Source organism: Syngnathus acus, chromosome 14 (assembly GCF_901709675.1).
Source record: "Syngnathus acus chromosome 14, fSynAcu1.2, whole genome shotgun sequence".
NCBI lineage: Eukaryota > Metazoa > Chordata > Actinopteri > Syngnathiformes > Syngnathidae > Syngnathus > Syngnathus acus.
In genome coordinates, this window is record NC_051099.1 from 9,441,752 (window position 1) to 9,465,187 (window position 23,436).

At 46.2% G+C, this 23,436-nt stretch overlaps 1 protein-coding gene across 6 annotated transcripts in view; it reads left to right on the forward strand.

The window, feature by feature from the left end:
• Window positions 1–22,998, forward strand: part of dclk1a (doublecortin-like kinase 1a) — a 23,578-nt gene extending 580 nt beyond the window's left edge. The window contains exons 1-16 of one of the 6 annotated variants that reach the window (XM_037270225.1): window positions 254–320; window positions 409–576; window positions 3,211–3,310; window positions 4,444–4,539; window positions 9,176–9,270; window positions 19,887–19,971; window positions 20,064–20,311; window positions 20,401–20,520; window positions 20,856–21,002; window positions 21,082–21,215; window positions 21,413–21,490; window positions 21,560–21,656; window positions 21,719–21,799; window positions 22,007–22,114; window positions 22,339–22,412; window positions 22,645–22,998. In XM_037270225.1, coding sequence (XP_037126120.1) covers window positions 436–576; window positions 3,211–3,310; window positions 4,444–4,539; window positions 9,176–9,270; window positions 19,887–19,971; window positions 20,064–20,311; window positions 20,401–20,520; window positions 20,856–21,002; window positions 21,082–21,215; window positions 21,413–21,490; window positions 21,560–21,656; window positions 21,719–21,799; window positions 22,007–22,114; window positions 22,339–22,412; window positions 22,645–22,702 — 1,662 coding nt within the window. In that variant the 5' untranslated portion in view covers window positions 254–320; window positions 409–435 and the 3' untranslated portion in view covers window positions 22,703–22,998. Of the gene's footprint in view, window positions 1–247; window positions 577–3,210; window positions 3,311–4,443; window positions 4,540–9,175; window positions 9,271–19,886; window positions 19,972–20,063; window positions 20,312–20,400; window positions 20,521–20,855; window positions 21,003–21,081; window positions 21,216–21,412; window positions 21,491–21,559; window positions 21,657–21,718; window positions 21,800–22,006; window positions 22,115–22,338; window positions 22,413–22,644 lie in introns of those variants that run through there. The other 5 variants (XM_037270221.1, XM_037270223.1, XM_037270222.1 and 2 more) reach the window with 5 other exon arrangements.
• Window positions 22,999–23,436: the final 438 nt, after the last annotated feature.

Below are 23,436 nucleotides of genomic sequence, written 5' to 3' on the forward strand. Positions count from 1 at the left end.
AAAAAAAAAAAAAATTAGATTTGACTTTTTTTGTTTTGATGTCTTTGTTTTCAAATACCTCATGCTCAGATTTTAATTTGATGCTTCTAATGGGCCAATTTTCTTTCAATCAATGAAAGTTTGTAAAAATGCCTTACGGTCATTCAATGACCAAATTGCGATCCGAAACCTAACTATCTAAAATCCACAATTGCTCTTGTTTCACCGCTATGCGGCGTCCTACTCACCACTTACCGCCCCCCTACAGGCGAAAGCTACGTCTGCAGCTCCATGGAGGCTTACAAAAAAGTGAACTACAGCAAAAACGTCAACCCCAACTGGTCAGTGAACGTCAAGGGCTCGGGTGTGGCCCGGACCCGCAGCAGGCCGCCCGAGAGCCGCGAAAACAAGGACTTTGTTCGCCCCAAGCTGGTGACGGTGGTGCGTGGCGGCGGCATGAAACCCCGCAAGGCTGTCAGGGTCCTGCTCAACAAGAAGACGGCGCACTCGTACGAGCAAGTGCTCAGTGACATCACCGACGCCGTCAAACTGGACTCCGGAGTGGTCAAGAAGATCTACACGCTGGAGGGGAAGCTGGTGAGTCAAACGGCAACGAGGCAAAAGGCCGTGGATGTGCGGGACGGGCTCTGAGGCGTATGTTCTTTATCTTCTGCCAAGAACCAAAGATACTGCCAAGGAATTGTGAAGGAAATGTTTCAGAACTTCGTGAGCGGTCGCTTAAATGTGTTGAAATTCATTCATTTGTGCATCCATCGCTTTTGTGAATGGAGAGTGTGTGTCTCCACCCCCCCATCAGCATTGTTGTGAACCCCCAGGCCGCACAAGTCTGAGTCACACGCCTTTCGAGGTTTACCCACCTTCATTCGAGTCAATGTCTAGAAAAATAGCGCAAACAATGCTTTGTCGGGTTCTGACTGGTTCCGATGGTCTGGCTGATAGGTCTCGCACCACCTGTCGCTTTGGTGGGTACTTGTTCATTTGCCTTCATCTGGACGCTTGTTGTTTGCTTTGCTGACAAATCAGACTCTATTTTAGCAAACGTTGTCCAATACAACGTGATTCTCCTTCATGTGTGGCTCTCGCGATCTCCAAGATCTCCAATATCAAAGATGCAGTGTCGTGTATCTATGCATATATCTGAGGACGGGACCGTTTGTCTCTTGTTCTGTGTCGCCGATGGGCGTTATCGCATCCAGTCTGACCTCTCGCAATCCATTTAACGATCGTCCACGATTAACCCAGCGGGGTGTCGCTCCAGATTCCTGATCAGATCTGCGCTTCTGAAAAATAACAACAAAAAATCTCTCTGAGAATCCTCCTACACAAAATCTAAAGTCGTCTGCTGGCTCTGCCGTTGCCACAGGTTACAGTTGTCTGGGAGCTAGCACAACAAACCCCCCTCCTCTCTTGGTGTGAGTCAGGCTGTTTCAGCCTGGCTATTTTTAGCCGCTCCATCGACCGGGGCCACTTGGCACGCCAACGCCGGACCGCTCGTCCCGGGTGCACTGACCTCCCCCACCACCACAAATTTAGAGCATAAAGGTTACGAAAGCACAAATAGGAGATTATTTTCAAACTCGGTGAAATGTGTGTAATCCATGCCATAAACACGGCTAAAATTGCCTGTCTTGTGGCAAAGACAAAAAGTGGTCTAGTTTGCTACTTCTACCGCATGTCATCAGTCAGACGTTTGACGGATCAATGACGCCTTATTGAACATCAACCGCGTGTCAGGAGAGTTACCGGCATTGGGTTACGTCCCGGGCGCGTCATAAGTAGGTTTTGAGGTCGGCGGTCATGACGCGGCCTCCCGGAAGAACCGACGAGTCCGAAGAGAGAAGGAGAGATGACGTTCCGACACCAAAGCGGCTCGCTCATCTCTTTGCCGTCATTAACATTTTTAATGAGGACATACAAGTGCACATACGCATGCGCAGTCATTCTTGCACAGCTCCACTGGCGGTAAACAAGCCTAGCAAATGTCCTCTGCTTTAAGCATCTTCCAAATATTCTATTGCCCAGTCAAATTGGTTCTATTGTTGACCCTCAAAATCACTTCAACATGGCTGACTCGTGCATTTTTTTAAACATATTTCTCATACATATGTCCCCCTCCACACCCAGGTCACCGCTCACCTCATCCTGAGGCTCCGGTGTCCCATTTTTGTGTGTAACCCGAGCAAGATGTGATCTGGTAGCTCTTCTTCCTCGGCTACCTCGTGCCACAGTTGCCGTGCAACGACCGTTGTGTTTTACTGTACTGCCGTGCTTGCGTGTGTCAGGCTGGTTGTGATCAAGAGGTTGGACAAACTCTAAGTAGCTTAGAAAGAAAGCCCAGCCACGGCTCCTTTCTTAATACTGTGCTAAGCTGTTTGCGCAGAACGATGCGAGGCCTCAGTGGTCGGCCTTGACTGGCACAGCAGTCCAGCTCTGCCCAATCGTCACACTCTAAATGGCTACGAAGGGCACGTCGGTTCCAGGCCCTCACTCCCATGTCCAGACTTGCTTTGTCACTTTGTAGCTTGTTGTAAGGCAGTGACATCATTTTTTACATCAACAAACAGTGAGAGCAAAAGAAAAAAAAAAAAAAAACACCGCTCCTCTCCAGACTCTTCATTACGACTGTCGCTTCCTAGCTGGTGCTCGCCCCTCAACCGTCTTTCAATTTCCTCTTTGAAAGTCCCCTTTTGCACTTGGATTTTATTTGACTCGGCTACACAATGTCTGCTCGTTTTTTGTTGTCATTTGATTGGCACCGAGGCACTTGATGAAATGCTAAGATAACACCAGAAGAAAACCATCTAAATTGTAAAAGTCAAAAAGGACCAATTGCAGCGCTTCCATTTGAAGCCTGATTCAGCACCGCGGCCAGAACAGCTCAGCGAGGAAGTTGCGAGCGAGCGCTGAGGCTGCTTCTGGTGGCTCGCTGCTGTCCGACACCGCCACCTGGTGGGTTCGTGGTGCCAAGCCAGTTAAGGACAAAAGTATTGGGACGCCAGCGAATGCGTTTCTTGAGCAAAATCTTTCAAACCGTTCTCCGTGTGATGCCTTTCCTTTAAACTTTTCAAAATCCCGTCGCACTGCAGCTTTCTTTCTTACCAACCATTATTTCACACAACTACGCTGGGACATAGTCCCGTTTCGAATTATATTTCATATTGAGATTTTGTTTTACGGTGTATATTTTGGTAAAGGTGCCTCTCCTCGCAGGTGACATGCCTGCAAGACTTTTTTGGCGACGAGGACGTGTTTGTGGCATGCGGCCCCGAAAAGCTGCGTTTCCAAGATGACCTGATGCTGGATGAGACGGGTGAGATTTTTCTCTTGCAATATTTATTTATATGTAACTACCATGTTTATATTGTGGCTCCTTTCGGCTTTTCCCCGAAGGGGTCGCCACAGCGAAACACCCGTTTTTCTCCAGATGATTCGCATGAGAAGTGTTTGGCACAGTTTTTACGCCGAATGACCTTCCTGAAGCAACCCTCTCCATTTACCTGGGCTTGGGATTGGCACAGGGGAGACACTGACATGTGCCCCCCTATGGCTGCATATGGTTCCCTGACCGGGAAGTGAACCCAGGGCGGTGAAATTCATTCTAACCACTGGACTATAAGGGAAAATATCATGTCTATATTAATAATATGTATTTAGTTTAACTTGAATCGCAAATGGAAAAAAACTTGAAAGAATATGAATTTAGAATGTGCCTTGGTCATGTTTTGCGCCTAACGTTGTACATAATGAAACTTTTATTCTTGTCAAGAATATCTTGAGAAAATTTGACTGTGCAGGATGTTGTGTCCAAACGCGAATCTTCGTTTTCAGTGTGCTTTGCCTCCATGTCGTGCTGCCAGTGCTTTGACAGCGCAAACAGCGCGGTTCATCATCTTCCCTTTCTCCTCTAAACGAACGAACGCACGCGCTCACTCTCATGATCGGTCATTATTGCACGTACCACTAGAGCAGAGGCGTAGCCAGGAATTTTTCCAGTAGGGGCGCACGCCCACAGGAAAAGAAATCGAACATCACCCACGCCGTTCGCTGATCGCTAAAACAACGTCCGGGAGGCAAACGGTGAATGGATAATCGCGCACATAGAATAGCGCAAGCACATTCGCGCAAGACCGAACGAAAAAAACGGCATGAAAATGAAGAATCGAAAAAGCTCGATTTTTTTTTTTTTTTTTTTCAACCGGGGCGCAGGGAGTCCTAACCGGGGCGCCGCCCCGGCTCGCCCCGGCTTGGCTACGCCTCTGCACTAGAGGGAGACAAAGGGCCCCTACCACCGCACTTGGGGAATCACTGTCACCGCTCCAGTTTTCCTTTACACTGGAATTAGCCCGCGCTCCGTTTTGTGTACGACACGCGAGTGTGTGTGTGTCTCTCTGTCCTCCGCTGCTGTAATAAGTCCTTTTGCATTCTCAACTGGTTCTGTGGCAGAGTGGCGCGTCATGCGGCCGATGAGCTACAGCAAGATGTCCTCCATTCGAAGTTCCCCCAAGGCTTTGATCCAGCACGGCAAGTCACCCGCGTCTGGTAAGAAAACCAAGACATTCAAACGCAATTATTGTTAGAAACAAATGATCAGAACGTTTTTCAAAAAGATTCCATGTCTTTCTTGCATTGCAATTAGGCCAAATGTTAGTTGTCTTTGCATCGCGCTGAAAGAATCTAATGTATTGAATGAATGAATGAATGAATGAATGAATGAATGAATGAATGAATGAATGAATGAATGAATGGTGGCAGTGATGTACATGCGCACTGAAATATTTTGGGGAAACAAGGAAACATGTTGCCTATTGCATTAGACGCTTTTGTGAAACAGACGTCAGCCACGATGTCATCAAATAGACACGTGCTGATGACCATTACGGCACGACAACGGCAGACTAGCGCGGTTGTTTGCATTTCCTGAACAGTGTTGGCAAGCACGCTGCCTCTGCATATTCAGAGTGCGCGCGCATTTGAGTCGCAAAGATTTTACGGAGGGGAAAGGTCACGAGAGTGACTCATAAGATGCACCATCTGATGTGGCTGGCGGCTCATGTGAACGTGCGGTCGCCATGGCAGCACATGACAGCGAGGCGTCCATATATGTCAATAACTTCCTGGCTTGCGTCATTTCTGGGAAACCTTCCTTCTAACCCTTCCTCCTCCTCCTCCTCCTGCTGCTGCTGCCGCTGCCTTGTGTTCCTGGTGCTCCTGCCGTTGATGTTCTCGTGGCTCTGGTTGACTGTTTTTGTCAGTGCGCTACTAATGTGGTCAAATGTGACAAATACGTCATTCCTGGAACTGCTTTCCCATCAAGCTCCACTTGGTTTGTTTTGCCTGTACTGACACTCGCTCGGTGCCGCATTCACGCAAACGACAACATTCTCGTAACGTGTGAGTAAAAAAAATCTTTCCATTCTACTCCGGCGCTCCAGGGGGCAGTAATGGCTCGTATTCCGACGTTGAGTTGTACCTTGCATTGCAGCCGCAAATCATCTCGTCTTGTTTGATTGATTTACAGTTCAATTATAATTGCCACTGACATTGTTGTCAGTGCGTCCTTTTGGTGATAAAAAGCCCTGCTGCTAAATGAGGCTTTCGAGCCTGGATCAAGGCTCTCCATTTGGGTTTTCTTCATATTTCCTGAGCACACGTAAATGATATGAGTAACTTGCTCCTATTTTTGTTTTGACATACGCACGCACGCACAACTTTCGAGCCTGGATCAAGGCTCTCCATTTGGGCTTTCAACATATTTCCTGACCACACGTAAAAGATATGAGTAACGCCTGTGTTTTGACATACGTACGTACGCAATGGAACCGAACTCAGGGTGTCTACTCTGCACACAAGACAGGCAAGCGTACCCCACACCATCAGGGACTCCCAGCAACTTGCTCCTAAATTCAAGTTTCCTCTTTGCCATGACATCATCACTCGCACACTTCCCGCCAGCCCGATGAATGGCCCATTAGTGTGTTCTGCTCTTGTTAGGAAGTTCAGTTGTGACAACAAATGTGGACATAACTTCCTATTCTTGTCGAAGCTCCGTCCTTCCCTCGCTCGCGCTCTTTCCTGGACGGGTGCTCTGCGCAAGCAGCTCACCCTACCTGCCCCGCCCATTATCCCCCCCCCTCGCTCCTTTTTGGCGTCAGTGTAGTACAGCACCGCTGCCGTCTTCCCATTCAATACTTGAGTAGCCAGGCCGCTGCTCATCTTCTTCCTCGTCCACTCGCGCTGAGCTCTTCGTCTAGGTCATGCCGGGGGAAGAAGGTAGGCCGCCCTACAAATACGGGTTCTGCTGCTAAGCTGCGACAATATTTCCAGTCGGATGCGTTGTGTAACGCTCTACGTGTGTGCGCGATCGGGTTTCCTCAATGGGAGAGCTTGTTGTGTCATCAAACGATCGCCTTGTGCAACGTCTAATTGAGTCTGCTGTGGACGGCCGCTGGTGAAGTATGCAGACAGAGTTGGGGTGATCGCAGCTGGGGGGGTGTAAAAAGAATACGATCTCTATCTGCGTGCGCTCCGCTGATGTACATAACGGCCGACAGAAAGAGAAAAGGTACGGATGGTGCCTGCATAATAAGCGTTAGCAAGCCTCAGTTAGGGTCTCCATCCAAGATTAGCATCAAGCGTTAGCGGGCTTTGATGCTAGTGTGAGCCTTTTACATCAGCCTCGCGAGATAGAAGTCCGCTTTCAAATCTGACTTGAGTTCTCGAGTCTGGATTAGCGTTTCGACGACGCGTTTCGACGACGCTGGCTTTAAGTGCTGGGCTTGGGCTGTGAAAAAAAGTGGCTCTGTGAGCTTTGCTTGTCTGTATTTGGGTTGCCAATGAAAGTTTGCAGTCTGAATTGCATTTGAAAAGAGACAGCTTCAAGACCTGTTCGGATGGCATATTAGGGTGCGAGACAAGGCTTGGAGCCTGGGTTGCGATAGTTACCTGGCGGAGCCAAAAAGCCGTCCCCGTCTTTGTGGACACGTACAGAAGTGCCTTCTTGCGGTGTCAATTTGATCGCCGTCTCCCCGGATTGAATGAATAGCTCGTCTTTAATGAGGTCACGTGGGGCTCCTGGCATGAGCACGATGGCATGGAGGAAGCCACTGGCCAATATTCATCAGATGGCCTTCACGGGATGTGCGACTCGTACCATTCGCAGTGTGACGCTCATACTGACGTCTTGCTCACATGCGTTATCGCTGAGCACATTGCTAATACCTACTAGCATAAAAGTGTAAACATGTAAGTTTTGCTTTAGTTTCCTGTAGAGATGCACCGATCCGATATCTGGATCGGATATCGGCCCCGATATCAACAAAATTGATGGATCGGGTATAGAGATGCACCGATCCGACTTTTTCAGTTTCGATACCGATACCGATGCCGTGGTTTTGCGTATCGGTCGATACCCGATACCGATCCGATATTATGGTTGACTTAACAAGCTACATACCTCTACATGTGGAACAGAAAAGACTAAAGGCAATGGCATCAGGCATGACTACACAGTTCATTCCTAAGACAAAATGTAACAAGATAAAGCAGATTCATGCAATGAACTATTTATTTGTAACATAAATTGTGCAACAGCAGCAATAAAGTGTATCAGCATTTAAATTCAAGTAAATTAGGATACAAACTTCTTAAAAAAAAAAATACAAATGTTGCAGCTGAAACTGCACTGGGCAAATATAGAAAGGGTGATCAAGCACACAGTAACCAAATATTAAAATAAATAGTAAACATGTAAACATTAGGTGCCGTTCCACATCACTCATGACCTGTTGATGCTAAATGCTCATTTAAGCAGCAATGAGAAGTGCTCCCTGTAAACAAGCTCCGCTTAGTACTAGTACTATAACTGGCAGTACTACCACCACCCCTGGCAACATTAGCTTTGCGGACATTACAAACTGCCGTCGAGCTAGTTGGCGTGTTCAGTTTAAAGTACCTCCACACAGCTGACTCTTTCGTTCGCTCCATGTTTGCGTTTGTTTAGAAAACTCTCGTGGATGCGGCACACGTGCTGCTGACGTATGACGTAGCCGCGTCCCGCGGCACACGTGCTGCTGACGTATGACGTAGCCCGCGTCCCAATAGATTAAGGAAAGGATCGGCTCACAGATCGGCTGCATTTTCCGATACCCGATCCATCAATTTTGTTGATATCGGGACCGATATCCGATCCAGATATCGGATCGGTGCATCTCTAATCGGGTATCGGAAAATGCAGCCGATCTGTGAGCCGATCCTTTCCTTAATCTATTGGGACGCGGGCTACGTCATACGTCAGCAGCACGTGTGCCGCGGCTACGTCATACGTCAGCAGCACGTGTGCCGCATGCCACGATAGTTTTCTAAACAAACGCAAACATGGAGCGAACGAAAGAGTCAGCTGTGTGGAGGTACTTTAAACTGAACACGCCAACTAGCTCGACGGCAGTTTGTAATGTCCGCAAAGCTAATGTTGCCAGGGGTGGTGGTAGTACTGCCAGTTATAGTACTAGTACTAAGCGGAGCTTGTTTTCAGGGAGCACTTCTCATTGCTGCTTAAATGAGCATTTAGAGCATCAACAGGTCATGAGTGATGTGAAACGGCACCTAATGTTTACATGTTTACTATTTATTTTAATATTTGGTTACTGTGTGCTTGATCACCCTTTCTATATTTGCCCAGTGCAGTTTCAGCTGCAACATTTGTATTTTTTTTTTTAAAGAAGTTTGTATCCTAATTTACTTGAATTTAAATGCTGATACACTTTATTGCTGCTGTTGCACAATTTTTGTTACAAATAAATAGTTCATTGCATGAATCTGCTTTATCTTGTTACATTTTGTCTTAGGAATGAACTGTGTAGTCATGCCTGATGCCATTGCCTTTAGTCTTTTCTGTTCCACATGTAGAGGTATGTAGCTTGTTAAGTCAACCATAATATCGGATCGGTATCGGGTATCGACCGATACGCAAAGCCACAGCATCGGTATCGGTATCGAAACTGAAAAAGTCGGATCGGTGCATCTCTAGTTTCCTGCCAGCGTTTGGCATTGCCATACATAGATGGCGGCTTCCAGTTGTAGCGTTTGGAAGGCTTGCGCTTTGTGGCCACATTAATGTTGTAGCTCTTCAAGTCGCACAAACAATCACCTGGTTACACTCTTGCTCCATTTTCTCCAGTGAACGGGACGCCGGTCAGTCAGCAGTCTACGCCGCAGACGGCCAAGTCCCCCAGCCCCTTCTCGACCAGCCCGGCGAGCCTCGTCCAACAGTGGGTAAGCGGAGTGCTGGGTCACGCGCGCTTACGACCCCCACACCCAACCCGCACCGTGAACCGTGTATTCAAAACAAAGACATGGGACAATAGGACCCTTTGAGCAACTGATATTTGAACACCAATGGTGCAGCCATACATTAGGCGCTCAATTTCTGTTGTCGCCAGGAAGCAGAGAGACGCTTGGGAAACTGTGACTTATTTATAAATAAATAACGTCTTCAACATATACAGTGGTACCTCTACTTACGAACGTAGTTGGTTCCATGATCGGGTTTGTAAGAAGAAATGTTTGTAAGTAGAAGCAATGTTTTGCATAGGAATCAATGCAAAAGCAAATAATGCATGCCAAACTATCCCAAAAGTCACACTTTTTGCCCTATTACTCTGTGTAAAACACGGAAAACCTAAACAGTTTAATTTTTGCTTTTTCAAACCTTTATAACAAAAAATAACTGTCACTTTATTCTTGACCTCCTACCTTTGCTTGAGGAAGAGCAAACCTGTTCTAATTTTTAACACTTGCTAAAAGTACCTCTGAGAAGACACAGAAAAATTCAGGCTAATAAATTCTTGTATGCTTCCATGTACTCCTTGCAATGTGTTCACGTACTCGTCATTACTTTTTGGTGCAATTAAGGAGTCTTCCGACTGTGTGAGTGTTCATTGAACGCACTTTGCGCACAACGCAAGTGAGAACTTAAAAAAAGAAAAGGAACCTAGCTTCTAAAGATGGAAATTGACAAACACAAACGTGTGTTCTTCATGTTTTTATTGAAAACAAGCTGGTACTGGTACTGTCTGGTGCACAGCAACGACTTCTGCCTTTCACTCAATGCATGTGCACTCCTGCGGCAAGGGATACCTACTTTGGCACAACACTGGTCGTACCCCGTCGCAAGCTCGATATGCATGCCTTCGCCTTTATGATTTCGAGTTACATATTGATAGTCTTCGGAGACATACTATTTTGACACTGTTAACGCGCCGAGACGAACAGGGAATGTCCGAGCAAAAGAGACAAGGCAGGAAGAGGGGGAGTGGCTGGTGCGTCAGTTCGGAAGTTGAAAATTGGTTCATAAGTAGACGCAAAAAAATCATGAGGCTCCGGTTCGTATCTCGAGATGTGCGAAGTATATGGTAGAGGTACCACTGTATGTGCGCTTCCCTTAGATACAACCCAATACAACTTTAGTGATACAGGTACAAACACAATACAACTTTAGTGATATAGGTACAATCATCTTGCATACAGCACCAATTTGGTATTAGTACGTTTGTGAGACAAGATGACTGTTTGAGTATCTCAACTTTTAGCCAATCGCCATTCGCGTGTGACTAAACAACGCTCTATGTTAACAGGATGCGGACAAAGACGAGCATAGGCCAACTACATCTTAGAGCGACGTCACACAGCACACCCATGAATATTCTTCTCTTTTCTGTTTTTCTTGTAGTCGTCAATCACAGCGCCAGATCCCTTTACTAACGAGTGTGTATTTGTGGCCAATGTCGTGGCAAGATGAGCTCTTGTGTTTATTTGGTTCTTTGATTGTGCACAAGATGCATCTCGCATGTGTTGTCTCATGTAGCAAAAGGCTAGACAGGAAGTTGCCGGTAGACAACCACTCATTTGAAATCGGGAGAGAGGTGAAGAATGTGTCCAAAGGCAGTCATGCACCCGGATTGATTGATGGCACCCCCCCACGTGCCACTTGAACTGGGCTTGGAATCAAATCATTCCAGATTTGAAAAGTCGTTTGTTTCTTACATCTTAAAGGTGTCATGTATTGATCGCAACACACCACACAACTGTAGACTGGTTGATTTATGGCATCTGATTTATAGTTTAACTCAGTTATGTAGACCGGATCTTTGACAGTTCTGGCCCCCGCTTTGTCATTGAATGGAACCATAAATCCGTCAGTCTGAAAAGTTGGTTGCACTCACTTGAGTCCGTCAACGGATGAAGGTGTGGAGCTCTGGATTTTCTGGCCCCCAAAGGTGAGATATAGTACATTTTATGCCATTTGCAAATCAACAATGCCTTCTCTTCAGCTCAAGGAAAACTTTCAAATGTTGGAACACTTAGCAGGATTTATCAGTAAAGGCCAAATGATAAAATGTTTTCCAAGCTCGCCCGCCACAAACACCACAAAACAAAATATGGTTGTCAACAAAGCATTTGCGCTTTTGTTGGGGTGCCATCAATCAGTCCGCGGCATTCCTGCTCATCTGACAGCAAACGCAGTGATGGCATTTACTTGTTGCAATGACTTATTCATTGTGTCCCGAATGTTGGCAGTCCTTCCTTTGTCGCTGCGCACGATGCTGAGTGGCCATTTCCCAACAAATAGAGTTGCATGTTCTATCTTGTCCTCTTTGAATTCTTTTTTTTTTTTTTTTTTTGCCATTTTCATTTGGCTTTCATCTCCATTTGTTTCTCATTAAAATGTCCTTTCATTGACACGCCTTTTTGTTTTGTGTTTCATTTCATGGACGTTGTCACACACGTTAGATCTGGACATCTTCGCATATGTCACAGAGTAGTATTTGGGATAAAGGACATGTCGTCTCCTCATGCTTGGGTGGCCTGAATCTTTCCCCGCGCGGCCTGGCATTTGCATGTTTTGCTTTGTTTCTCTTCCGGCGTCGGGTCCCGTCACGGCTAGGGCTGTGGACTCGGTCGGATTTTTGCACCGAGTCCAAGTCCGAGTCCTGCCTCTTGACCACGAGTCAGAGTCTGAGTCCGAGTCCGGCTGTCCATTTTATCTGTTAATTCATGTGACTGCTTAGTCTTTATTCAAGGCTAATTTAGATCAAAATCTAAATAATTACAACAGTTTTGTGATGGCTTTTTGGTTTATTAAACATATAAACAAAATACAATAAACAGATACTTTCAAGTTTCAATTCAACGACTTGAGTTTGTTCTTAGGAACAAAATCGCCTCAACCAAGTCAGCCTTCATTGTGCCGCGCTGATCAGACATGATGAACCTGAGCCCGGAAAACAGGCGCTCTACGCTGACTTGGCTGATTGGCATTGCTGTTAGTGTCCGAGTCGCTGCCTTGAGGCCGGACGGATAACGATCAGCTGTAACAAATAGGCTCTCTTTCATTCGACCAAGTGCCAACATTGCCCCAATTTCTTCATCTATGTCGGTTGGCGAGGTGGCGGCCGACAAACGCTGGCGGCGCTCAATGCTGTCAAGTTCTTTTTCAAACTCATCCTTCTCCGTCGATGTGGAGCCATCAACCTCGGCCTTCATCGACGGCCCCTCCAGGTGCTGGTGGGTACGAGACCGGATTCGCCTCACAACGGCACGGAGGCCATTCTTGGCGCGCTCCATCTGCTCTTCGCTGAGGAGAATGCGGTAACGCGCATCGACGAAGACGGCTGCCAGAAAAAAATCATTGTCGAAGAGCTTGTCCACTCGTTGCTCCATTGAATTGGCGATTGGTGAAGCCAGAGGGGGCTGCTTGCGCAACGCTGCCTTCAAGGCCGACCACTCCTTGAGAAAGCTGCCGGGTGTGATTGAGGCCGACTGGAGCTTGACCGTGACATCGTATGGCATCTTGAGGATCGTGGCCAAGGTCTCAAGCTTCTTCCATTCTGACTCGTTAAGGTGAAGTTCCGGAGAAGCAGCCGCCAAGTCCTGGACATGCTCTCGTAGATGAAGGAGCCGTTTTGTCATGAGGTAGGTGCTTCCCCAACGGGTGGGCACATCGACGACAGGGAGAAGACCTCCTCGACGACGGAGGACAGCAAGCAGATTGGGGGTCCGCAGTCTCTTCACCACCCGTCGGACTTTATCCAGTAGTTTCATGACATGCTCCGCCTTCAATCCGTCACGAATTGCCAGTTGCAGCGTGTGAATAGCACAGCGCATGTGATGAATCATTCGAAAATCGGCATCCTGAATCCCAGCGAACTTCTCAAGCTGGACCTCGTCGTCCAGATTGACGCCCCCCTCGTCCTCATCCATTTCGTTTTCAGTATCATCAGCATCTTCGTCGTCCTCATTGATGAGCCGCACGGCTTTGCTCATGGTCGCTGCGTTATCGACGATGGAGAGGACATGCAGGTCAAAATCCTTGATGACGGCGTTGATGACATTCTTGACCGCCTCACTGTCATGCCCCCCGTCGGTGTCCTTGATGGCAAGAGTCTTGATTTTAATCTCCCCGTCGCGGAAGTACTGGACGTTGATGCCCATGTAGTTCCGCATGAGCCTGGTGGCGGCGTCTGCCTTGATGAATACGCATTCCTGGCTCAGCTCCGACTTGATTTCCTCCTTCAACCTGTCGGCCTCAGCCACCACCATGTGGCGGATCTGATCTCTGTCTAGGCTGACAGAGAGCTGATTAGCAGCAGGCCCTAGCAGTGTCCGCATAGCCGACTGCTGGAATGTGACGAGCGAGAGGCCATCATGAACAATCAGAGAAATGACCGCCTTTTGAAACTCCTCACGGTCCACCATGTATTGGATCGTCTTGCGCGTCACTTTCGCTGTCACAAACCTGAGAAAAAAATAAAATCATTAGTGAAATGGCCAAAGTAATAATGTATCTGACGATCTGCAATTTTCGTTTTGAGTTTTGATCGATACATTTTTCATCATTTGTAAAAATGTAAAAAAACATTTCAGACTATACTTACTTCATCATCGATGTCTGAGCCATCTGCGATGGACCAGGCGTCGCTGTCGTTTTTGGCTTTTTGTTCTCCTCTTCCACCTTTGGACAGATTTGAGTTTGAATTCAGGAATTTTTGTTATGTTCGACTATAGTAATCTCAACACAGTATTATACCGGAAATCAATTGTAATCCACTTATCAAAAGCTTACCTTCGCGAATGCCTCTGGGTGCTTCCTCTTGAGATGGCGCTTCAGGTTGGCCTGCTGATTTGCGCCAGCAGAACCCATCGATAAACAAGCATTACATGTATCGTTTACGATGCACACGGCCTTCTCTTCTTGCACATCAAAATACGTCCACACATGACTCTTTCTGGATGCCATGATTATCCGAGGGACAAAATAGCATTCAGAACGAACGCAACTGCTTTCACACTGGCTGGTTCGGCTTATATAGGATCCCTTGCTGAGAGCGCGGACGTAAAAGTGAGGCGACGTTCCAATTGGACGTCGGATCGCTAACATTTTCCCTGCCTGTTGGAATAATTTAAGTAAAGCCTTTTCATTTACCTGTTATGACTTTCCTGTTATTTAAATTCTTCCACTTTAGTGACAGAGATGTCTTTTGTTCCCTGTCAGCCATCTGTCTCCGAGTCCTTACTGTCCTTTTGTTATGTGTGTGTTTTTGTTCCTGTAAGAGGCCTTCACCAACAATGAGCAGAGCATATTTGCATAGGCGAAGTGTTCTGATTTGGTTCATAGATTGTTGTTGGTCAGAACTGTTTTTCTTTGTCAAGCGTTATATACAGTTTGAAGTAGTTGCGTACAAGTTATCCCATATTTACTCAATGTTTGTTTAAGTGTTTAGGACAAGTTACTTATTGTTATTGTGTGTTAATTTACTATGTAGATAAAGTCTAGCAAAGGTTTAGTTGCATTGTTCCACAGGAAAGCGGCAATTCAAGTTATCTTTTTGAATTTATCTACACTGTTTTTGCCATTATTCACATGTCCTGAGTGTTGTTAGTCACCTAAATGTTGAACAGAGGGTGTGTTTTTACCGAAGTCAAATTCCTTGTTTGGCACGCTCAAACATGGCGAATAAAAACTCTTGAATCTCTTATCTGATCTCACTCGCGGACAAGTCAGCCAACAATGGGAGACGAACAGCTGGTTGAGTGCTAATTTACACCACACTGCATTCTTTAGCTAATCAGCGTTGCTACAGACACAATCTCCCCTCCCTTTAGTGTAGCAACGCCTCTGTAACCGTAGCAGAGCTGTGGACAGTATTCCTACGCGCATTCTCAGCAGCATGATGAAAATAAAATTGAACGTATTTTTTTTATTGTCGGACTCGGTGGACTCGGTCAAAATCAGCACCGAGTCCGAGTCCGGCAAAAATGACCGAGTCCGACCGAGTCCCCGAGTCCGAGCCGAGTCCACAGCCCTGGTCACGGCGTCCATTTTTTGCGACGAGAGTGCAACGGGACGTGTTTGCCGTCTAGACAGAAATCAAAGAAACCGCACTTGATTGCTTCAATCCTTTAATGACTCGTCTTCTTGTTTGAGTAACAAAACAAAGAGCAAAAACGTTTCAAGGAGAGCAAGAGAACGGCGCTCGACGGATTGACGGCACCCCGGTCGAACTTTGAAAAGACTTTGAGTCGGGCTCCTTTTATACGACCTTTGACGTTGCGCCGTCGTCAATCGGCTCTCGTTATCTCGGGTTCGGGGGCTTACGTTGGCCTTTTCGCGGTCAACAAGGTCAGCGTTTCCTGTTTTCCTTCAGTGGGACGTCACCTCTTACTGCAGCCAGACGTCTTTCAAAGAGACGAGCCCCTGAGATCCCTGACCATACTCAGACATCTCCTCAGCTGCCTCTCAGCAGTTTCCATGGCGACAGTGGCCGTGGTAGGAAGCCAGCGGCCGCATGTGCGATACGATGCGTCCTCGGGAGAGATGAGGAGCAGTAGGAGCAGAAGAAGAGCGGCTTTTACGCCCAAATTGCCTGCCCAACAAGGAAACAAAGGCCTTACATAAGACAAAACGCCGTCAAGGAGTCTTTTATTCCCAGTAGGTCTGAAAAAGATGACTACCGTAATTTTCCATGTATAATACGCCCCCATGTATAATACGCACCCTAAAAATGGCATGTCGATGCTGGAAAAAAACCTGTACCCATGTATAATACGCACCCAAATTTTGACTCTTTAAGTCCGTAAACGTAAAATTATTTCAGAAAAAAGATCATCTTTGGGAACAACCGGATGTTATTCTGCCGGTCAGTATCACTGCGCATGCAGTAGCAAACTCGATAGCGAAGAAATATGTGAGACTCTCAATGGGATCACCAATATTTGAGTGATGTTCCAGTTATTTATCACAATTATTTATTATTATAATAATAATATATATAATATATATATAATAATTATTTATTTATTATTCACAATTGTCATGGTGATCTTTCTGGTGATTTCTTAACTAGGCTGGATGTATTTTTTTTGTTGCCGTTGATTTCTCCGACTGCCCAGAAAGGCACCACCGCGATCAGTTGGGTTAAAATGAAAAGAGAGGAAAGTGACGTGCGGACATGTGAAAAAGGCGGCTCTGTATGGGAGAGAAGTTGAAGAGGAATAAAAACACCCTTGGAAACCAAAACTTGCCCCTCGTCGTAACTCGGAGCCGCATCAAATGTTTCGGATTTGTGTAGGGTACATTGTGACAGCAAACGAGCAGGTGATCGAGCAAGCGTCTGATACGAGAGCATTGTGTTCGTATGGAGCGTGTTTGAAGTGAACAGCAGAGAAGAAAGGAACAAGGCAAAGTGTTGTGAAATAAAATATTACCTGTAATACGCATTTAGGTAGAGAACTGAAGTCTCGCTCTTTATATAGCTGACGTGTCTTGCGCATCCGTTCTGCGCATCTGTAATGGCGGCCTCCGTATGATATCCGTTTTGCGATGGAGATTAAAAAACAAACAATATTTGACAATAACACACCATCAAGGATTGCACCATCGCATCAAACGATGTGTCGTCAATTATGAATTTTACTGACTGTGTTGGGCAGGATGGCTGAATGCGATGCGCGATTGACGTGTCTTGCGCATCCGTTCTGCGCATACTGTCATGGCGGCCTCCGTATGATATCCGGTCTGCGATGGAGATTAAAAAACAAACAATATTTGACAATAACACACCATCAAGGATTGCACCATCGCATCAAACGATGTGTCGTCAATTATGAATTTTACTGACTGTGTTGGGCAGGATGGCTGAATGCGATGCGCGATTGACGTGTCTTGCGCATCCGTTCTGCGCATACTGTCATGGCGGCCTCCGTATGATATCCGGTCTGCGATGGAGATTAAAAAACAAACAATATTTGACAATATCACACCATCAAGGATTGCACCATCGCATCAAACGATGTGTCGTCAATTATGAATTTTACTAAGTGTGTTGGGCAGGATGGCTGAATGCGATGCGCGATTGACAACAAACAAGAAGAAAGGTGATTTCAAGTTTTATTTCGAGGGAGATTTTCTTCAAAAATTGTTGTACCCATGTATAATGCGCACCCCAGATTTTAGGACAATAAATTACCGTAATTTTCGGACTATAAGTCGCTCCGGAGTACAAGTCGCACCAGCCATAAAATGCCCAAAAAAGTGAAAAAAAAACCATATACAAGTCGCTCCGGAGTATAAGTCGCATATTGGGGGGCAATTTATTCGACAAAATCCAACACCAAGAACAGACATGAACGAGCAACAACAGGCTAAACGATACAGTATGCTAACGTGACAAACACAAACGAGGAGATGAGAACGGGCCTGACGTAACATTCAGAGTTATTTAAAAAAACTATTACATAAATAACACGTTTATAAAACCATCTGTGTCACTCCAATTCATTAAATCCATCCATCGATCGTCCTTTGTCAACAATGCCGTGTGCCGTGCCGCAGTTCAAATTATTCCACAGGCCCATACAACGATATATAAATTATATTTTAAATAACTATCACATAAACAACAATATTATCAAACCATTTGTGTCACTCCAAATCATTAAATCCATCGATCAAATTTCTCGTCCTTTACGTCAACAATGCCGCGCGTGAGCAGCTGACGTCAGCCTCGTGGGTCAGTTGCGACTACTTTTATTCCACAGATGGTATAAATATATATACAATATAAATATATTGTAGCGTTAACAAAGTACAAGGGAAGACGTGGGTTTGGTAAACAGCCCTTTATTTAACAAAACAAGAGTTCAACGAGCCAACAACTATGAACTGTAACGATAAAACCATATAGAAGTTGCTACACGAAATAAAATATATATCAAATAACTAAAACAAAAATAACACTTTTTTCCAAACCTTCTGCGTCACTCCTAATCATTAAATCCTTCAAACTCTTCGTCCTCCGTGTCACTTTCAAACAAAGCCGCGACTGATGCCGGTAGTACGTGGGGCCCTTCGTCATCTCCGTCGCTGACGTCAGACTCCTCGTCAGTTTCAGTTGGAATTCTTCCAGTTTTTCTAAATCCTGACAGAATGATTTTGGGTGTAACCGAAGCCCACGCTTTGTCGATCCATCCATTGACGTCCAGGAATGTTGCACGTCGCATTCTCCCGGTTGCCGTGAAGCTGTGTTCTCCGTCCACCATCCACTGCTCCCACAGGTTACGCAGAACTGCTTTAAAGCTCCTATTCACGGAGACGTCAAGTGGCTGAAGTATTTTAGTACAGCCTCCAGGGATGATGGCAGGTATGGAGTTGAGGCTTTTTAATTTCTCTTTTATCTGTGGCGTGATATGCGCTCGCATGCTGTCCATCACAAGCAGAGCTTTGCTCGCTCTAAAGAAGCTCAGATTTTCGCCAATCCCTTACAAGTTTCTCACTAACTCCAAACTTTCTTTCTGCTGCTCGATTACTGTTTTCGGCTGCATATTTTACAACTTGAAGTTTGTAACCTGCAGAATATGAGTTTCTTTTTGGTGCCATTTTTGTTAAGCCCTTCCCAGTTGATGAGTCACGGCCAACGGTGACATTTAGAGCACCCTCATCCAGTTTCGTCTGAAAATAACAGTTTTTTTTTTCAGCTGTAGTTTTTTGTTTTGTTTATTTGGTTGTTTCATCAAAGTCAAAATCTGCTTTATTGTCAATTTCTTCATATGCCAAGACACACAAAGAGATCGAAATTACGTTCCCACTATCCCACGGTGACAAGACATAGTACACAATATGCCTACAAGTAAACAACACAAAAAAATAAAAACAAGAAGGCACAAACAATGAATAAATAAGAGTGATGAATAAATAATAAATAAACAAATAACATAATAAATATAAGAGGAGCAAAAATGGAGCAAGTGTGCATACAGCAGACAGTGGACTTGGATATGGCGCTTTAAAGTTTTAATTGCTTTATTTGATTTTTTTCTCTCTATTTTTCATGTTTTGAATATGTTCAAGATAAAGATATAAAAGCATGTGAGGTGATCAACTATATTAAAAATAACATGTGAAGTGGTCAACTATACTTGTAAGTAAGTGATGTGTTAATGATCAAGTAAAAATTTGTGAAAAAAAACATATAAGTCGCTCCTGAGTATAAGTCGCCCCCCCCACCCAAACTATGAAAAAAAAACGCGACTTATAGTCCGAAAATTACGGTAGTTAAATTTTGCGCATTATACATGGAAAAAGACGGTACCTCATGTCATTGCATCATACAGAACTATTCCATAACAGGCTTTGTTGGGTTATTAGCTTTATTTAAAGAATTCATTTGAATTGAATTTTGAGAACTTTTCTCTTGATTATCGAACCAATACTGTTACCATACCTATTAGGGTTACTTGGCCATTCTTAGCGTAGTGCTGTTTATCGAACCAATACTGTTATGATACCTATTATGGTTATTTGGCCATCCTTAGCGGTCTAATTTCCTCCACAGGGCTCTCGGGGCTCCTCCTCCTCCTCCTCTTTGTCATCCAGTCAAGCGTCCAGCTCGCAAAACAGTGACGAAGCCGTGACTGACGGTGAGGACTCCAGTTTTTCTTCACCCAAAAACATTTGAGTCTCATTGGATTGATTTTTTGTTTGAATTGATCGCCACATCTCCACACCGCAGAGGAAGTTGTCGCGGATGAGGCTCCGGCCTTGGCGGACCAGGCTCCGGCTGAGGCGCCGGCCTCAGTGGACGAGGCTCCCTCCTCGGCGGACGAGGTTCCGGCTCTCCCTTCCTACATATCGGAGCGCTACAAGGTGGGCCGCATGCTGGGCGACGGCAACTTTGCGGTGGTTCACGAGTGCGCCGAGCGCTCCACGGGACGCCATTACGCGCTCAAGATCATCAACAAGGGCAAATGTCGAGGCAAGGTCAGACACCGATCCCAATTTATTTAATCTGGTCTTGACCTTGTAGCATGTCATCAAATAATGATGGCGAGACTCGGGTCCGCTTGCAGGAGCACATGATTCAGAACGAGGTGGCCATCCTGCGGCAAGTCAAGCATCCCAACATCGTCCTTCTCATTGAGGAGGTGGACACGTACAGCGAACTTTACCTGGTCATGGAGCTGGTCAAGGTCGGTGTAGGTGTAGGTTTACTCCTGTAGTGCCTCGCGCGACACAGTTCTTCCGAGCGATGAATTGCAAAGCGATCTTGATGGCCTCGCGGCGTTTGAATATGAAGGCTAGGCAGGGAGCGTTGGCGCGTCGTTCAATAGGTTGTAAAAGGGGAAAAAAACAACCGTTCATAAGGGGCAGCAAATAAAATGAAAACAGCCGGCGACCCAAAATTGCGAAACAGCATATGCCAGCATTGGTGGGACATGGCGCAACACAAGTCCTGCCTGCCCAGTATGGAACCCTAGACCAACATGACAAACATTCTGGCCATCGTGATACGCTTTGTCCTCAGGGCGGAGACCTGTTTGACGCCATCACTTCTGCCAACCGCTACACAGAGAAGGATGCCAGCGGCATGCTCTACAACTTGGCCAACGCCATCAGATACCTCCACAGCCTCAACATTGTGCACCGAGACATCAAGCCAGAAAACCTTCTGGTGAGGTCGTCCCGAGGTCAGCAGATCAATGCATACGAACTCGGCATCACGGCCACGTTGCCACCGGTGTCATTTTCAGGTGTACGAGCATGTGGATGGTAGCAAGAGCCTCAAACTGGGAGACTTTGGTTTGGCCACAGTGGTGGACGGACCTCTTTACACCGTCTGTGGCACGCCGACATATGTAGCGCCTGAAATCATTGTGGAAACTGGGTGAGGTTTTTCAAAGTCAATGTATTTGTGGATGTAATTTGTGGTATCATTTGTACTTTCAAGTCTGTTTGACTCTCCTTTTTATTTCCGATCATCAGTATTTGTGGCTTCCTTTTCAGTTGCTTGAATTGCTTGTGCCTTTTTTGGCTTTAGCATTGTAGCATTGACTTGAAATGTGAGCGAGTGTGTTGTGACAGGTACGGGCTGAAAGTGGACATCTGGGCGGCCGGCGTGATCACTTACATTCTGCTGTGCGGGTTCCCGCCTTTCCGGGGGTAAGTGGCCCGCCGCCGTCGCTGCTCCCTCTGCTGGCGGCTGACATCGCTGCGCTGCTTTGCTTGCAGGAACAGCCAGGATCAGGAGGTGCTCTTTGACCAGATTCTGATGGCCCGGGTGGAGTTTCCTCTGCCGTACTGGGATGGCGTGTCCGACGCGGCCAAGGTGAATGCGCTTTGAGAGACTCTGTGAACAATGGCACCACACCTTTTGTTTCTGGGTGTCAGGCGCTGATCGAATCCATGCTGGAGGTGGAAGTGGACCAGCGGTACACGGCCCTGGAGGTCCTAGAGCATCCTTGGGTCATCGTAAGACCGTTTATCTTGATCTTTGTTCAGATCTTCCCGTCTGTATTTTGGGTTTTTTTGCGCCTCGCATCAACTTTTGGTTTCAACTTTTTTTTCCCCGTCACGTCATGTGTAACTCCGGTCTCGGCGTCATTGACATTTTTGCATTCTGCAAACTCCTTGTTGATTAAAGACTTACTTACCTTCGGGTCTGCTCGCCGGATGCAGGATGAAGGCCTTTGCAAGACTGACCGTCAACTGTCAGTCGCAGGAAAGATCAAGAAGCATTTCAACACCTCGCCAAAGGGCAGCGACAACACGCAGGCGCACATTTGGGTAAGCGGCCTTGGCGCTGTGGAGTGGGCTTCCCAAGTCGCCTTTCAAATTCCCGCTGATGTTTTCAACTAAGTTTGGTTGGTTTGGACGTCGGGTGCCAAACTGGGCTGAGGGGCTAAAGTGGGCTTCCATGGAGGGTCCATGTTCAAAATAGAGTCAGGCATGCAAATAGTGTGTTCTTGTTATTTGTGTGTGTGACTCTGCCGTCGTGTGATTGTGCTCAGTTGGACGGAACCTTTTCTATGCAGAGATCCGGCTCGTTGGACTTCCACCGGCACCCGGCTATGTATTGGATCAGGTGGGCCGGACCTTCGTCTCTCTCTCTCTCTCTCTCTCTCTCTCACACACACACACACACACACACACACACACACACACACACACACACACACACACACACACACACACACACACACACACACACACACACACACACACACACACACACACACACACACACACACCCCCAAAGGACATTTATCAACCAAAGTCTTCAAGGGCTGAAATTAAAGTCATCTTTTCCCCTTCAGGCCTCCCTTGTTGATAAGGAGAGGTCGCTTCTCGGATGAAGACGCCACCCGGATGTGATGACCTCTGCAAATCTATCACAAAAAATGTCCCGCTCAAACGCCAGCCTCCCACGCGACTCTGATGACATCTCCATCAGCTCTGAAGAGGGCGGGAACCCCTTCGAGAAGTTCCTGTAGTGGTGAAAACTTTGACGCAAAAAAAAAAAAAAACTGAACATGAGAGAAATCTTTTTTCCAAGAGGTGAACTTTTTTTGGTTGATTATATTTCATTTATCCACGTCTCATTTGTCATTCCCCTTTGGTGATGGAACATCCCTGGCAATATGGACCAATGAACTTCATCTTGTTTTTTGTTTGTTTGTTTTTTTACCTGCAGCGTGCGTGCGTGCGTGCGTGCACCGTATTTTCCGCACTATTAGGCGCACTTAAAAACTTAAAATTTACTCAAAAAACCACAGTGCGCCTTATAATGCAGAGCGCCTATATATCGATCAATTGATGAATTTGTTGATCCATACTGGTTGTACACAGCGCTCTGCCAAATGTTTCAGTACGTTTTAGTACGACTAGTAAATTACAAGGTCGCATCGCTTCCCAGCATTACGGCAACCGTGGTCAGGGGGTGTCACTGAATAGCTGTTGTACCCGCAAGGCTATTTCATTTCAAAATAGGCTGTTCCGTTAATGTTTTCGAGTACGTTTACGGATCAATATCCAACGGAATCATAAATAAGCAGCACCAATGTGTTAAATCAGTCTTTAGCCGGTTCCGATCACTTTTATGGGAGAGA